This window comes from Scyliorhinus torazame, chromosome 4, assembly GCF_047496885.1.
Source record: "Scyliorhinus torazame isolate Kashiwa2021f chromosome 4, sScyTor2.1, whole genome shotgun sequence".
Taxonomy (NCBI): Eukaryota; Metazoa; Chordata; class Chondrichthyes; order Carcharhiniformes; family Scyliorhinidae; genus Scyliorhinus; species Scyliorhinus torazame.
In genome coordinates, this window is record NC_092710.1 from 299299994 (window position 1) to 299316785 (window position 16792).

Consider the following 16792-nt stretch of genomic DNA (forward strand, 5'->3'; position numbering starts at 1 on the left):
GGTGCAGTAAAGATGAGTGCTCACGAGGTTTTTGTTTGCGTTCCAGAACCTCCTGATTTTTATCCCAAAAGCCTTTTCCAAGAAGGTTAACTCGTTGATATTGGGATTTGTGTGGGCAGGGAAGGCTCCTCTGGTAAAGAAGGCGCTGATGGAGAGGGGGCATGGGTTGGCCTTGCCAAATTTAATGAATTACTTATTGGGCTGCAATTACAGCCATGGTGAGGAAGTGGGTAGTGGGAATGGGGTCGGTTTGGGAGTGGATGGAGGCTGCCTCTTGTAAGGGTACTACTAATGGAGCGTTGTTGATGGCGCCTGTGCCGTTTTCACCGGCCAGATACTCCACAAGCCCGGTAGTAGTGGCGGCCCTGAGGCTGTGGGGACAGTGGCGACAGCACTTGAGTATTGAGGGGGCCTCGGTTTGGGCCCCGATCTGTGGGAATCACAGATTCATTCCGAGGGTACTGGATAGGGGTTTTCAGGATAAAATCAAATTACTGCGGATGTTAGAATCTGAAACCAAGGAGAAAATGCTGGAAAATCGCAGCAGGTCTCACAGCATCTGTAGGAAGAGAAAAGAGCTAATGCTTTGAGTCTAGATGACCCTTTGTCAAAGCTCTAAGACAGAGAAAGTGGGAAATATTTATACTGTGAAGTGAGAATGAAAGATAAGTCATAGCCACAGAAACCCAGGGAAACGGGGTGCTAATGGCAGTCCCCAGAGAGAACAAAAGGTGTGAAAGGCCAAACAGCAGAGAAACTAACATCAGAGGGTGAACTGTGACAGATGTAGATGTGGGGGGAGGGCAAGGGGGAAGCAAACGGGAGAAAGGGTAAGGGAAGGTGGATAAGATTGTGGGGGCTAAAATATATATAAAGAAAGACGAGTGAGAAAGAAATGGTGAAAGTCAGTTAAAATGAAATGGGATGAAATCAAATGGGTCGAGGTGGGGTAGAGTCAATCATCTGAAGTTGTTGTATTTGATGTTGAGACCGGAAGGCTGTAGTGTGCCTAACCGGAAGATGAAATGTTGTTTGCGTTGAGCGCCACTGGAACATTGCAGCAGGCCAAGGACAGAAATGTGGGCATGGGAGCAGGGTCATGTGTTTAAATGGCGACTTCCGGGTGCGGCTATGCAGAGCTAGGTCGCATATTCGGCAGCTCCCGCTTGGAACGGACTTTTGGGCTCTTTTACAGGGCCCCCACGGCATTTGTTTGACATTTCCCGGTGTGGGAAGAAGGCTGCAGCATTCCCCTGACAGGGGTGTTGTGTCTTTTGGCTACCAGACCCGGCAGAAACAGTGAAAGATTTGGCTTGAGCTGCAGCAGTAGACGAGGGCCTCTTCCAGCATGCAGGTGGGGGAAGGGCAAGCTTAAAGCTGCAATCTGGCTTGACTCTATCAAAGGTGAATTCTAGCAGCAGAGGGAACAACTGTGAAAAGATCTACCAGGGCCATTGAAGAAGCAGGGACGAGGCTTCTGGTGGCGGCCATGGAGGAGTGGATCGCGCATTTGGCAGCTCCCGTCTGGAGCCGACTCTCAGACCTTTTTCAGGGGCAGACTGGTGAAGCAAACACTGCCAACTTCTATGAAACGGACCAGAAGTGTAACGGCCAAAGGAGCAGCACTGGAGCAACGGGAGAAGCGAGGGAAAGAAAACAAAATGGCGGCGGCCAGGGACAAAGGGGAGCTGCAGGAGTTCATAAAGCGCTGCTTCGAGGAGCAGCGCGAGGAGATGCGCAAAGAGATGTTGGCGCCTATGCTTTCTGCAATTGAAGGACTCGGGATCACGCAGAAGGCCCACAAAGCTAAGATCCAGGAGGTACAGAAAAGAGTCAGTCAGAACGAGGACGAGCTCGTGAGCCTGGCGGTGAGAGTGGAGCAGAATGAGGCGCTACACAAGAGGTGGGCGGGAAGACTCGAAGACCTGGAGAACAGGTCGAGGAGAAAGAATCTGCGAATCCTGGGTCTCCTTGAGGGAATGGAGGGGGCTGATGCCGGGGCATACGCGAGCATGATGCTCGAGGCGATGATGGGCACGAAGGCCCCTTCGAGGCCGCTGGAGTTGGACGGGGCACATCGGGTGCTGGCGAAGAAGCCCCAGGCAAATGAGCCTGGGCGATGGTGGTGAGGTTCCACCGGTTCACGGACAGAGAGTGGGTCCTGAGATGGGCCAAGAAGGAGCGGAGCAGTAAGTGGGACAATGCAGAGATCCGAATATACCCGGACTGGAGCACGGAGGTTGCAAAGCGGAGAGCGCGTTTCAACCGAGCCAAAGCGGCGTTGTACCGGAAAGAAGTGAAATTCGGAATGCTGCAGCCAGCGCGACTGTGGGTCACATACAAGGGCCAACACTATTACTTTGAAACGCCTGAAGAGGCGTGGACCTTTTGTACAAGCCGAAAAGTTGGACTCTAACTGAGGGTTTGTGAGGGTGGGGGGGATGTTTTGGGGTTTGATGTGTGATGGTTGTTGTATATAGGGGGTCAATCACGCGCAGGAAATGTTACATGGGCTGGGGGAGAGAGACAAGGCCGCGACAGGAGCTGCGCCAGAGGGGGCGGAGCGGGCTTTGGAAAGCGCGGGGTTTTTTCCCGCGCGCGGGAAGAAAGGCGGGAAGGGGAACGAAGGAATGCATATGGATTGGGAGACTCCCACGCGGGGAGGTCAATGGGACGGCGGGGGAAACCGGGGTCAGCAGGCGTCAGCTGACTTACGGGAGTGACATGGGGGAGCAAAAAAGCTAGACAGGGGTCTAGCGGAAGGGCGGGGGGGGAGGGTTGCTGCTGCACTGGCCGAAAGGGAATGGGACACAGAAGAGGTGGTCGGGACGGGGGTCCCCCCTCTGGGGGACTGGGGGGTGAGGGAGGCGTGGACACGGGACTGGCCCAGAAAAGGAGATGGCTAGTCGGCAGGGCGTGGGGGGGTGAGAGCCCCTCCAATCCGGCTGATAACGTGGAATGTGAGGAGCCTGAATGGGCCGTTGAAGAGGGCTCGAGTGTTCGCGCACTTAAAGGGACTGAAGGCGGACGTGGCCATGCTCCAAGAGACACATCTGAAGGTGGCGAACCAGGTCAGGTTAAGAAAGGGATGGGTAGGACAAGTATTCCACTCGGGACTGGACGCGAAGAATAGAGGGGTGGCAATATTGGTGGGAAAGCGGGTGTCATTTGAGGCCAAGACTATTGTAGCGGACAATGGAGGGCGATATGTAATGGTGAGCGGTAGGCTGCAAGGGACATGGGTGGTGTTGGTAAACGTATATGCCCCGAACTGGGATGATGCAGGATTCATGAAGCGCATGTTGGGGCGCATTCCGGACCTGGAGATAGGAGGCCTGATAATGGGAGGGGACTTCAATACAGTGTTGGATCCAGCACTGGACCGCTCCAAATCAAGGACCGGAAAGAGGCCGGCGGCGGCCAAGGTACTTTGGGGGTTTATGGATCAGATGGGGGGAGTGGACCCATGGCGGTTTGCAAGGCCGCAGGCCAGGGAATTTTCTTTCTTCTCCCATGTACACAAAGCCTACTCCCGGATAGATGTCTTTGTTCTGGGTAGGGCGCTCATCCCGAGGGTGGAGGGGACGGAGTATTCGGCTATAGCCGTTTCGGACCATGCCCCGCACTGGGTGGAACTGGAGCTGGGAGAGGAGAGGGACCAACGCCCGTTGTGGCGGCTGGATGTGGGACTGCTGGCGGACGAGGTGGTGTGTGGGAAGGTGAGGGGGTGTATCGAAAGGTACTTGGAGGCCAAAGACAACGGAGAGGTGCGGGTGGGGGTGGTATGGGAGGCGTTGAAGGCGGTGATCAGGGGAGAGCTAATTTCCATTAGGGCTCATAGGGAGAAGACAGAGGGTATGGAAATGGAGAGGTTAGTGGGGGAGATTTTCAGAGTGGTCATGGGATACACAGAGGCCCCGGAGGAAAGATTACTTGGGGAAAGACGACGGCTCCAGGCGGAGTTTGATCTGTTGACCACCGGGAAGGCGGAGGCACAGTGGAGGAAAGCACAGGGGGCGACCTAAGAGTATGGGGAAAAGGCTAGTCGGATGCTGGCACACCAGCTCCGTAAGAGGATGGCAGCGAGGGAAATAGGGGGAGTCAAAGATGGAAGGGGAGCCACGGTTCGGAGTGCGACGAAAATAAACAAGTTATTCAAGGCCTTTTATGAAGAGCTGTACAGATCCCAGCCCCCAGCGGGGGAAGAGGGGATGAGACGATTCCTAGATCAGCTGAGATTCCCGAGAGTGGAGGAGCAAGAGGTGGCTGGTTTGGGGGCACCAATTGGGTTGGAGGAGCTGAGCAAGGGTTTGGGGAGCATGCAGGCGGGGAAGGCCCCGGGACCGGACGGATTCCCGGTGGAGTTCTACAGGAAGTACGCAGACCTGTTGGCCCCACTACTGGTGAGGACCTTTAATGAGGAATGAGAGGAGGGGACCCTGCCCCCGACAATGTCGGAAGCGACAATTTATTTGATCTTAAAGCGGGACAAGGACCCACTGCAATGTGGATCGTACAGGCCGATCTCACTCCTCAATGTGGATGCAAAGTTGCTGGCAAAAGTGCTGGCCACGAGGATCGAGGATCGAGGACTGTGTCCCGGGGATAATCCACGAGGACCAGACGGGATTTGTAAAGGGCAGGCAACTAAACACCAATGTGCGGCGGCTCTTAAACGTGATAATGATGCCATCGGAGGAGGGAGAGGCGGCGATAGTGGCAGCTATGGATGCGGAGAAGGCCTTTGACCGAGTAGAGTGGGAGTACCTCTGGGAGGTGCTGCGTAGGTTTGGGTTCGGGGTAGGGTTTATCAATTGGGTTAAGCTCCTTTACAGAGCCCCGATGGCGAGTGTAGTGACGAACCGGCGGAGGTCGGAGTACTTTCGACTGTACCGAGGGACGAGGCAGGGGTGCCGTCTGTACCGAGGGACGAGGCAGGGGTGCCCCCTGTCCCCCTGTTGTTCGCATTGGCGATCGAATCATAGGCCATGTCATTGAGGGAGTCTAATAAATGGAGGGGGGTGGTCCGAGGGGGAGAAGAGCATCGGGTGTCGCTATATGCGGATGACCTGTTGCTGTACGTGGCGGATCCAATGGAGGGGATGGTGGAGGTCATGCAGACTCTAAGGGAGTTTGGGGAGTTTTCGGGCTATAAGCTCAATGTAGGGAAGAGTGAGCTCTTTGTATTACAGGCGGGGGACCAAGAAAGAGGGATAGGGGACCTACCGCTGAGGAGGGCGGAGGGGAGCTTTCGGTATCTGGGGATCCAGATAGCCAGGAGTTGGGGGACCCTACATAAACTGAATCTGACGGGGTTGGTGGAGCAAATTGAGGAGGATTTCAAAAGATGGGACATGTTACCGCTCTCGCTGGCGGGTAGAGTGCAGTCGGTCAAAATGGTGGTCCTTCCAAGGTTTCTGTTTGTGTTTCAGTGCCTTCCCATCGTGATCACGAAGGCCTTTTTTAAGAGAGTAGGCAGGAGTATTATGGGGTTTGTGTGGGCGAATAAGACCCCGAGAGTAAGGAGAGGGTTCCTGGAAAGCAGTAGGGACCGAGGAGGGTTGGCGCTGCCAAACCTGGGGAGCTACTACTGGGCAGCAAATGTGGCGATGATCCGCAAGTGGATTATGGAGGGAGAGGGGGCGGCATGGAAGAGGATGGAGATGGCGTCCTGTAAAGGAACGAGCCTGGGGGCGTTGGTGACGCACCGCTGCCGCTCTCGCCGACAAAGTATACCACGAGTCCGGTGGTGGCGGCAACGCTAAGGATCTGGGGCCAGTGGAGACGGCACCGGGGTGCAGTGGGAGCATCGGTGTGGTCCCCAATCGGGTAACCACCGGTTTGTCCCGGGGAAGATGGACGGGGGGTACCAGAGCTGGCATCGGGCGGGGATTGGAAGAATGGGGGACCTGTTCATCGACGGGACGTTTGCGAGCCTAGGGGCACTGGAGGAGAAGTTAGAGTTACCCCCGGGAAATGCCTTTAGATATATGCAGATTAGGGCTTTTGTGAGGCGACAGGTGAGGGAATTCCCGTTGCTCCCGGCACAAGAAGTTCAAGATAGGGTGATCTCAGGTGTATGGGTCGGGGAGGGCAAGGTGTCGGAAATACACCAGGAGTTGAAAGAAGAGGGGGAAGCGCTGGTAGAAGAGTTGAAGGGTAAATGGGAGGAGGAGCTGGGGGAGGAGATCGAGGAAGGTCTGTGGGCTGATGCCCTAGGTAGGGTTAATTCCTCCTCCTCGTGTACCAGGCTCAGCCTGATACAATTTCAGGTGGTCCACAGAGCGCACTTGACGGGGGCGAGGTTGAATAGGTTCTTTGGGGTAGAGGACAGATGTGGGAGGTGCTCAGGGAGCCCGGCGAACCATGTCCATATGTTTTGGTCATGCCCGGCACTGGAGGGGTTCTGGAGAGGAGTGGCAGAAGCAATATCTCAGGTGGTGAAAGTCCGGGTCAAGCCAAGCTGGGGGCTAGCAATATTTGGAGTAGTGGACGAACCGGGAGTGCAGGAGGTGAAAGAGGCCGGCATTCTGGCCTTTGCGTCCCGAGTAGCCCGGCGAAGGATCTTGCTAATGTGGAAGGAGGCGAAGCCCCGCAGCCTGGAGGCCTGGATAAATGATATGGCTGGGTTCATAAAGTTGGAGAGGATTAAGTTCGCCTTGAGAGGGTCTGCGCAGGGGTTTTACAGGCGGCGGCAACCGTTCCTAGACTATCTCGCGGAGCGTTAGAGGAAGGTCGGTCAGCAGCAACCTTGGGGGTGGAGGGGACGTCCTGGGAGGGGGGACTGCCTGGGAGGGTGGATGAGCAAGAGATAACATGAAGGGTTGGGGAAACTGGCACGTACGGGTGAGGGCCAGTGTACAAAGCTGTGTAAATATATCATTTTGCCATGTATATATCTTACTCTGCGCGATTTCTCGTTTTTCTTTTGTTACGGGGGGGGTGGGGGGGGTTATTGTTTGTAAGGGAGAAAAATTGTGTTAAAAAACTTTAATAAATATTTTTTAAAAATGTGTTAAAATGGCAAGCAACGGGAAGGTCATGGTCCTGAATGCGCACAGACCGAAGGTACTCCGCAAAGCGAACACCCAGTCTGCGTTTGGTCTCCCCGATATGGAGGAGACCACATTGGGAGCAGCGAATGCAATAGACCAGATTGAAAGAGGTGAAAGTGAAATGCTGCTTAACCTGGAATGAGTGTTTTGGGTCTGGGATGTTAAGCATGGAAGAGGTAAAGGGGCAGGTGTTACACCTTCTGCGATTGCATGGGATGATGCCATGGGTGATGGGAGAGGAATTTGGTATCGTGGAGGAGTTGAAAGGAATTCAGGACCGGCATGTTCCTGTGCGGAAGAAGGATAAATACTGCAAATTTCGGGAACCTTGGACAATGAGAGATATTGTAGACCTCATTCAAAAAGAAAGAGGAGTCATTTGTCAGGGCTGGCAGGCTGGGTACAGAACAAGCGTGTGGAATATAAGGAAAGTAGGAAGGAACGTAAGCAAGGCGTCAGGAGGGCTAAAGGGGGTCACGAAAAGTCATTGGCAAATAGGATTAAGGAAAATCCCAAGGCTTTTTACACGTACATAAAAAGAAAGAGGGTAGCCAGGGAAAGGGTTGGCCCATTGAAGGATAGGCAAGGGAATTTGTGTGGAGCCAGAGGAAATGGGCAAGGTACTAAATTAATACTTTGCATTAGTATTCACCAAAGAGAAGGAATTGGTGGATGTTGAGTCTGGAGAAGGGTGTAGATAGCCTGGGTCACATTGGGATCCAAAAAGGCGGTGTTGGGCGCCTTGAAAAATATTACGGTAGATACGTCCCCAGGGCCTGATGGGATCTACCCCAGAATACTGAAGGAGGCTGGAGAGGAAATTGCTGAGGCCTTGACAGAAATCTTTGGATCCTCACTGTCTTCTGGTGATGTCCCAGAGGACTGGAGAATAGCCAATGTTGTTCCTTTGTTCAAGAAGGGTAGCAAGGATAATCCAGGGAACTACAGGCCATTGAGCCTTACGTCAGTGGTCGGGAAATTACTGGAGAGAATTCTTCAAGACAGGATTTACTCCCATTTGGAAGCAAATAGACATATTAGCGAGAGGCAGCACGGTTTTGTGAAGGGGAGATCGTGTCTCACTAACTTGATAAGAGTTTTTCTAAGAGGTCACAAAGATGATTGATGCAGGTAGGGTAGTGGATGTTGTCTGTATGGACTTCAGTAAGGCCTTTGACAAGGTCCCTCATGGCAGACTGGTACAAAACGTGAAGTCACACTGGATCGGGGTGAGCTGGCAAGATGGATACAGAACTGGCTAGGTCATAGAAGGCAGAGAGTAGCAATGGAAGGATGCTTTTCTGATTGGAGGGCTGTGACTAGTGGTGTTCCGCAGGGATCAGTGCTGGGACCTTTGCAGTTCGTAGTATATATAAATGATTTGGAGGAAAATGTAACTGGTCTGATTAGTAAGTTTGCAGACGACACAAAGGTTGGTGGAATTGCAGATAATGATGAGAACTGTCAGAGGATACAGCAGGATTTACATCGTTTGGAGACTTGGGCGGAGAGATGGCAGTTGGCGTTTAATCCGGACAAATGTGAGGTAATGCATTTTGGAAGGTCTATTGCAAGTAGGGAATATACAGTGAATGGTAGAACCCTCAAGAGTATTGAAAGTCAGAGAGATCTAGGTGTACAGGTCCACAGGTCACTGAAAGGGGCAACCCAGGTGGAGAAGGTAGTCAAGAAGGCATACGGCATGCTGTACTTTTCTTTGTTCTTGTTCTTTGAGTGGACTAGAGTATCTTGGAGGGAACAGTCTCTACGGAATGCTGACAGAGGGAGTGAAGGGAAGATGTGTTTGGTGGTGGCATCACGCTGGAGTTGGCGAAAATGGCAGAGGATTATGCTTTGAATACGGAGGCTAGTGGGGTGAAATCTGAGAACGAGGGGGACTCTATCCTTGTTTTGGGAGGGAGGGGAGGGGGCAAGGGTAGTGGCGTGGGAGATGGACCGCACACTGTTGAGGGCCCTGTCATCAACTGCAGGTGGGAAATCATGGTTGAGGAAGAAGGAACACATTTTCGAAACACCATTGTGGAAAGTGGCCTCATTGGAACAAATGCGATGGAGGCGTTTTCAGGGTTGGTGGCGGGTGGGGATTGAGAGGTTTGGAGATTTGTTCATGGAGGACAGCTTCTCGAGTTTGAAAGGACTGGGGGAAGAGTATTAGTTGCCCAGAGGAAATAGGATCGGATACTTACAGGTGCGGAACTACGTGAGCAGGCATGTGCCCTCCTTTCCTGATCTGCCGCCCCTGGGGTTGCAGGACAAGGTGCTGTCGAGAGCAGGGATTGGAGAGGGTAAGGTGTCAGAGATGTATAAGGAATTGGAAGATTGGGAGGCGTCCCGATAGGAGTAGTTAACTGAAAGTGGGAGGAGGAACTGAGCGGGGTGGGGGGGGAGGTGCTGGAGGCTGGGTTATGGGAGGAAATTTTGAGGAAGGTGAATGGGTCCTCATCGTGTGCCAGGCCGAGTCTCATTCAATTTAAGGTAGTCCGTAGGGTGCATATGACGGTGGCCAGAATGAGTAGGTTCTTTGAGGGGTTGGAGGATAGGTATGTGCGGGGTGGGGGGCCCGCAAATCATGTTCACATGTTTTGGGCCTGCCTGAAGTTGCAGGGATTTTGGCGGGGGTTCGCTGACGTGATCACGGAGGTACTGAGGGTGATGGTTCCAAATCCAGAATTGGCAGTGTTTGGAGTGTCAGAAGACCCACGAGTCCAGGGGGTTCTGACCGTTGCCTCTCTGGTAGCTCGGATACGGATCCTGTTGGGGTGGAGGGACTCTGAGCCTCCAAAGCCAGTGGTATGGGTGAGCGAGCTCACGGATTTCCTTAGATTGGAGAAAATTAAATTCGCCTTAAGGGGGTCGATAGAAGGGTTCGCCCAGAGATGGAAACCGTGGAACCGTAGTTGTTATGGGGGACTTTAACTTTCCAAATATTGACTGGAAACGCTATAGTTCGAGTACTTTAGATGGGTCTGTTTTTGTCCAATGTGTGCAGGAGGGTTTCCTGACACAGTATGTAGATAGGCCAACGAGAGGCGAGGCCATATTGGATTTGGTACTGGGTAATGAACCAGGACAGGTGTTAGATTTGGAGGTAGGTGAGCACTTTGGTGATAGTGACCACAATTCGATTATGTTTACTTTAGTGATGGAAAGGGATAGGTATATACCGCAGGGCAAGAGTTATATCTGGGGGAAAGGCAATTATGATGCGATGAGGCAAGACTTAGGATGCATCGGATGGAGAGGAAAACTACAGGGAATGGGCACAATGGAAATGTGGAGCTTGTTCAAGGAACAGCTACTGCGTGTCCTTGATACGTATGTACCTGTCAGGCAGGGAGGAAGTGGTCGAGCAAGGGAACCGTGGTTTACTAAAGCAGTCGAAACACTTGTCAAGAGGAAGAAGGAGGCTTATGTAAAGATGAGACATGAAGGTTCAGATAGGGCGTTCGAGAGTTACAAGTTAGCTAGGAAGGACCTAAAGAGAGAGCTAAGAAGAGCCAGGAGGGGACATGAGAAGTCTTTGGCAGGTAGGATCAAGGATAACCTTAAAGCTCTCTATAGATATGTCAGGAATAAACAAATGACTAGGGTAAGATTAGGGCCAGTCAAGGACGGTGGTGGGAAGTTGTGCGTGGAGTCCGAGGAGATAGGAGTGGTGCTAAATGAATATTTTTCTTCAGTATTCACACAGGAAAAAGACAATGTTGCCGAGGAGAATACTAAGATTCAGGCTACTAGACTAGAAGGGCTTGAGGTTCATAAGGAGGAGGTGTTAGCAATTCTGGAAAGTGTGAAAATAGATAAGTCCCCTGGGCCTGATGGGATTTATCCTCGGATTCTCTGGGAAGCTAGGGAGGAGATTGCTGAGCCTTTGGCTTTGATCTTTAAGTCATCTTTGTCTACAGGAATAGTGCCAGAAGGCTGGAGGATAGCAAATGTTGTCCCCTTGTTCAAGAAGGGGAGTAGAGACAACCCCGGTAACTATAGACCAGTGAGCCTTACTTCTGTTGTGGGCAAAATTTTGGAAAGGTTTATAAGAGATAGGATGTATAATCATCTGGAAAGGAATAATTTGATTGGAGATAGTCAACACGGTTTTGTGAAGGGTAGGTCGTGCCTCACAAACCTTATTGAGTTCTTTGAGAAGGTGACCAAACAGGTGCATGAGGGTAAAGCAGTTGATGTGGTGTATATGGATTTCAGTAAAGCGTTTGATAAGGTTCCCCACGGTAGGCTACTGTAGAGAATACGGAGGCATGGGATTCAGGGTGATTTAGCAGTTTGGATCAGAAATTGGCTAGCTGGAAGAAGACAAAGGGTGGTGGTTGATGGGAAATGTTCAGACTGGAGTCCAGTTACTAGTGGTGTACCACAAGGATCTGTTTTTGGGCCACTGCTGTTTGTCATTTTTATAAATGATCTGGAGGAGAGCGTAGAAGGATGGGTGAGTAAATTTGCAGATTACACTAAAGTCGGTGGAGTTGTGGACATACGGATGGATTTTACAAGTTACAGAGGGACATAGATAAGCTGCAGCACTGGGCTGAGAGGTGGGAAATGGCGTTTAATGCAGAAAAGTGTGAGGTGATTCATTTTGGAAGGAATAACAGGAAGACAGAGTACTGGGCTAATGGTAAGATTCTTGGCAGTGTGGATGAGCAGAGAGATCTCGGTGTCCATATACATAGATCCATGAAAGTTGCCACCCAGGTTGAGAGGGCTGTTAAGAAGGCGTATGGTGTGTTAGCTTTTATTGGTAGAGGGATTGAGTTTCGGAGCCATGAGGTCATGTTGCAGCTGTACAAAACTCTGGTGCGGCCGCATTTGGAGTATTGCGTGCAATTCTGGTCGCCGCATTATAGGAAGGATGTGGAAGCATTGGAAAGGGTGCAGAGGAGATTTACCAGAATGTTGCCTGGTATGGAGGGAAGTTCTTATGAGGAAATGCTGAGGGACTTGAGGCTGTTTTCGTTAGAGAGAAGAAGGTTAAGAGGTGATTTAATTGAGGCATACAAGATGATCAGAGGATTGGATAGGGTGGACAGTGAGAGCCTTTTTCCTTGGATGGTGATGTCTAGCACGAGGGGCATAGCTTTAAATTGAGGGGAGATAGATATAGGACAGATGTCAGAGGTAGGTTCTTTACTCCGAGAGTAGTAAGGGCGTGGAATGCCCTGCCTGCAACAGTAGTAGCCAACACTAAGGGCATTCAAATGGTCATTGGATAGACATATGGACGATAAGGGAATAGTATAGATGGGCTTTAGAGTGGTTTCACAGGTCGGCGCAACATCGAGGGTCGAAGGGCCTGTACTGCGCTGTAATGTTCTATGTTCTTCCAAGGTAGTTAAGTCAGCAGGGGGGGTGCCTTAGGGTTAACAAGAAAAAGTTGAGGCAGAGAGGGTGATGGGGCTATGGTAGGCATGATGGGTTGCAGTTGTTGGCTATTTATTGAGGTATGCTGTGTTATCTTGTTTGTTATCTGTTGGTCATCTTATTCATTTTGTTCCAAAAAGAACAAGTATACTTGTTGTGGTTTTATTTGATGTTTATTTATAAATGCCTTAATAAACATTTTTTTTAAATTAATCTCAGCCACGTAGTCCCACAGAACTTTTCTCCCACAGTAGAGTTTCTGTTTCTTAATTCACACAGGCTTTAGGTCCAAAGTCCCATTCAACAGCAGCTTTACCACTGAGTTCTAGGGGTACAATAACCACCAAAAGGTGCACGTTTCCTCATCTTTCACAGCTCCACTCCCAGACTCAGCCTATTTTCATCTGCTCTTCCAACTGTGCTTGATTTTCCACCTTAGCCATCTTGCACTCACAGCTTCTCCACTGACAGTAAACTTGTTCTCCTTTTTGGATAAAAATGAACTTTTAGAGCCCTGCCTACTCTGGACTGAAATTTGACCTCTCAGCTTGGTGTCTTTTTCCCAATTAAGCTTCCATTCCAGCTTAAGCTACAGATTGGTATTGTGAAAGTCTTGGAATTCCAATTTAAACCCCCTCCCAGAAACCTGGTCTTTTGTTCTTTCCAGTAGGGACTGTGTCTTTGAAACTACAATTAGTGCAGACAGCAGCTTGCAAAAGACCGATTTCATCACCCAGCTCTGCATTAATTGGAGATCTTGACTATTTTGTCTCCTAAGATCTCTTTTGGCTGCATTTGTAACTATTTCAATATCATTCATGATTGCACACAGAACATACAGTGCAGAAGGAGGCCATTCGGTCCATCGAGTCTGCACCGACCCACTTAAGCCCTCACTTCCACCCTATCCCCGTAACCCAATTAACCCTCCTAACCTTCTTGGTCACCAAGGGCAACTTAGCATGGCTAACCCACCTAACCTGCACGTCTTTGGACTGTGGAAGGAAACGGGAGCACCCGGAGGAAACCCACGCAGACACGGAGAATGTGCAGACTCCGCACAGACAGTGACCCAGCAGGGAATCGAACCTGGGACCCTGGCGCTGTGAAGCCATAGTGCTATCCACTTGTGCTACTGTGCTCATTTTCCTCTTTCTTTCAATGTGCAGTATTTTATATTTGTATTCATCCTTATCTAAACAATTTAAGCTGTAATTCTCATTGCAGTTCTCTGCCTTGTTTGAGATTATCATAAATTTGACGACACTATTTCCTCAACCCTGACATAAATCCTCTGAGTATTCTTTATTTTCCAGCCTTGCATCCATTTTTTTGTTTATTTGCAGAGTTTAGCCTGAAATCCTAATATTTTAGGTTGAACTAACAATCTCCCATATGGAACATGATTAAATGCCTTGGGTTCTTTTACATCTACCGGAGCAGGTAGGATATCGAAACGCCTTTTCCAAAAGACTTTACCTTCAACAATGCTGTGTCCCTTAATATTGCACTGACATGCTAGTTTAGATGATCTTTTCCTGGAACATGGCTTGGTCTCATCAGCTTCCTAACTGAGTCGAGAGTGTCACCACCTGAGACAAGCTGCTGTTGACCCGTCTTTTTTATTTCTTTCCAGGGGGCCAGTCTCTTTATTTCTTCAAGACAGTATTTATGAGGTGCATCTGGCTGACCTGGACAGAAGATCGGCAGAAATCTTTGATTCGCATATCCAGACTGGCAAAGGCATTATACAACCCATGTGCAAGGATGACATGATGGTCTACAGAGAATACTTTAAAAACAAATACATGTGAAGGGTTTCGGTATACAGTCCTAGACATAGCAAATTACCGAGGTTAGAGTGTCATTTCAACGGAAACAACTTCCAGATGTAATTGTCATATGTATGGGATATGACTGAGGTTAGAGTGTAATCTTTTCTGCAAACCATTCATAAAATTGAATTTAGGTCTTGAGTACAGTATGTAATATGCCAATCTGATAAATGATGCTTAAGTGTAAGATTAATCAATAATGGACATAACTTCAAGACATGTTCATGGTATTCTGTAATATGTGACTTACATAAGTTTTTGCTTTATTAGAAGAATAGTATGGATTATTTTGAGATTAAATGCAGAGTTACGTGACATCCCTACAATTTAATATCTTAAAGCAGTGCTTTACATACTTTGCCAGTGTTTGCTCAGATTGATGATGGCTCTCTTCCCTGTGGTCACATTAAAGAAAACCATTTCAAATTTGGCTGTTTTGTTTACTTTTATTCTAAAAATGTTTCATTTTCTAAGACACTGAAGTTACCGTTTTTGGTTTGCAAATGTATTATGACTTCATCAAGCTATATGTAATAATCCACAGGAGGCAGGGGTTCCGTCACTACACCAGTATTTATTTGCAATAACTTGTATACAAGAGCAGCTCCAAACAGTGCTGCTAGCATTCCGGTCAACTTAAGACTGCCTCACAAAGCCTACACAGGTGCTTATATGGGCCCCCTCAATGAGCTATCATTGAGGGAGCTCATACTCCAATTGGCCAACCAATAATGCCAATTGGAGGTCATTACACTTAGTCTTGAAAACTGACTGTCGTTCAATAACATATAATACTGTGATGTTAGTATTTTACACCTTTGCAGTACTAGAATGTTACGATAAAATTTGGCAAATAAGGATGTTTCTTATTTTAATTTCTTGCCTCTTTCAAAAGTAGTTAAACCTCTTAATTCTTTCTGATCATAGATGGCAATAAGGTGTTAGCCATGGACAGATGATTTTGGGCATTAGATTCCGGAAGAAAATATATATTTTTATCATTAGGCATTGTTGCAGCCTAAAAATTATTATTTAAAGACCCCTTGCTCAAAGCTTCTGTTTTATCAGAAGAAAAATCAAGCAATGTTTGGTGAATTGGGCATTCTGAATTCTCCCCAGTTTACCCGAACAGGTGCTGGAATGTGGTGACATGGAGATTTTCACAGTAACTTCATTGCAGTGTTAATGTAAGCCTACTTGTGACACTAATAAAGATTATTATTATTAGTGATAGGTTTCCAGCATGGAAACCGGCCCTTTGGCCCAACTTGTCCATGCCATCCAGTTTTTACCAGTAGACTAGGGGGGTGATTCTCCAAAATGGAGACCAAGTGTTCGCGCCGTCGTGAATGGCGTCGCATTTCACGACGGCGCGAAACGGGCACGGGGATAACCGATTCTGTCCCCCACAGGGGGCCAGCAGCACGCGTTGGAGCGGTTCACGCCGCTCCAGCCTCCCTTCCCGGTGCCAACATGCACATGCGTGGGGGACTTCTTCAGCGTGCCGACCCCGACTCAACATGGCGTCGGGGTTCAGGGGCCGGTCGCGCAACAAAGTAGGCCCGGGGGGGGGGGGGGGGGGGGGGTGGTGAGGCCAGCCGGCTGATTGGTGCGCCCCGATCACAGGCCAGACCCCACCAGAGGCACCACCCCCGGTGAAGGAGCGCTTTTCCCTGCCCCACAGGCCCCCCCCCCGACCCTTTGCGCAGAGTTCCCGCCGGCAGCGACCAGGGGTGAACGGCGCCGGCGGGACTCTGCCGTATCCGTGTGTCCGATCGGCCCATTCGGGCCGGAAAACCGGCGGCCCCGCCAATTCCAGCGGCCCGAGGCCGGCGTCACGTCAAATGCACCAGTGCAAATGGTGCAAATTCTCCGCACCTCGGAGAATCGCGCGCGGTTGTGCCGATTCTCCAGCGTGGAGCGGGGCTCGGAGAATCACGCCCTAGGTTTTTACACCTGCCTTCCCAGGTGCTCTCTGAATCTCTCCCTTCAGATTAACAGTTACAAAGCAAGAAGAAAAAAAAGAAAACAAAAAGGTAAAAAGTACCTCCTACCACAGCCCTCCGGTGTCGCGAAATGAACGCCTCCGGGTTGCAAAATTGCATCCAGTGGAACAAGCGGTTGGGGGTCCCGCTCAAATCCGGCCCTGAGGGGTCCTGCTGCAGGAGTTCAGGTGTGCTTGGTCTTTTCTTGTGGAGTCGGGGTGTGATGTCAAGGGGCAGGGGTCATGGCACCACCCTCTCTGCACCGGAGTGGGGGCATGATGTTTTTCTTCCCCCCCCCCCCCCCCCCCTCACCAAGGGGTGGCACTGCTTACAGGGTTGGCCTGCAACCAGGAAGCCTCCATCCTCGTATAGCCCTCCCCTCGACACTCTGCCCCCGGGGACTTTGTTGCTCTGTGCATCACCACCACCCAACTTCTGAACGTGCTGAAGCCAGGCCGGGCCAATACACGACGTTGGAGTGTCCTTGGGGCAAGGTGTGTCAGTAGTCGTGGAGCTGGAG

The 16792-nt window shown here is 50.2% G+C and overlaps 1 protein-coding gene across 3 annotated transcripts in view; it reads left to right on the forward strand.

Moving 5' to 3' along the window:
• Positions 1 to 14713, forward strand: part of fig4a (FIG4 phosphoinositide 5-phosphatase a) — a 234962-nt gene extending 220249 nt beyond the window's left edge. For all 3 annotated transcript variants that reach the window (XM_072499995.1, XM_072499997.1, XM_072499996.1), the window contains exon 24: positions 14089 to 14713. In XM_072499995.1, coding sequence (XP_072356096.1) covers positions 14089 to 14266 — 178 coding nt within the window. In that variant the 3' untranslated portion in view covers positions 14267 to 14713. The remainder of the gene's footprint in view (positions 1 to 14088) is intronic.
• Positions 14714 to 16792: the final 2079 nt, after the last annotated feature.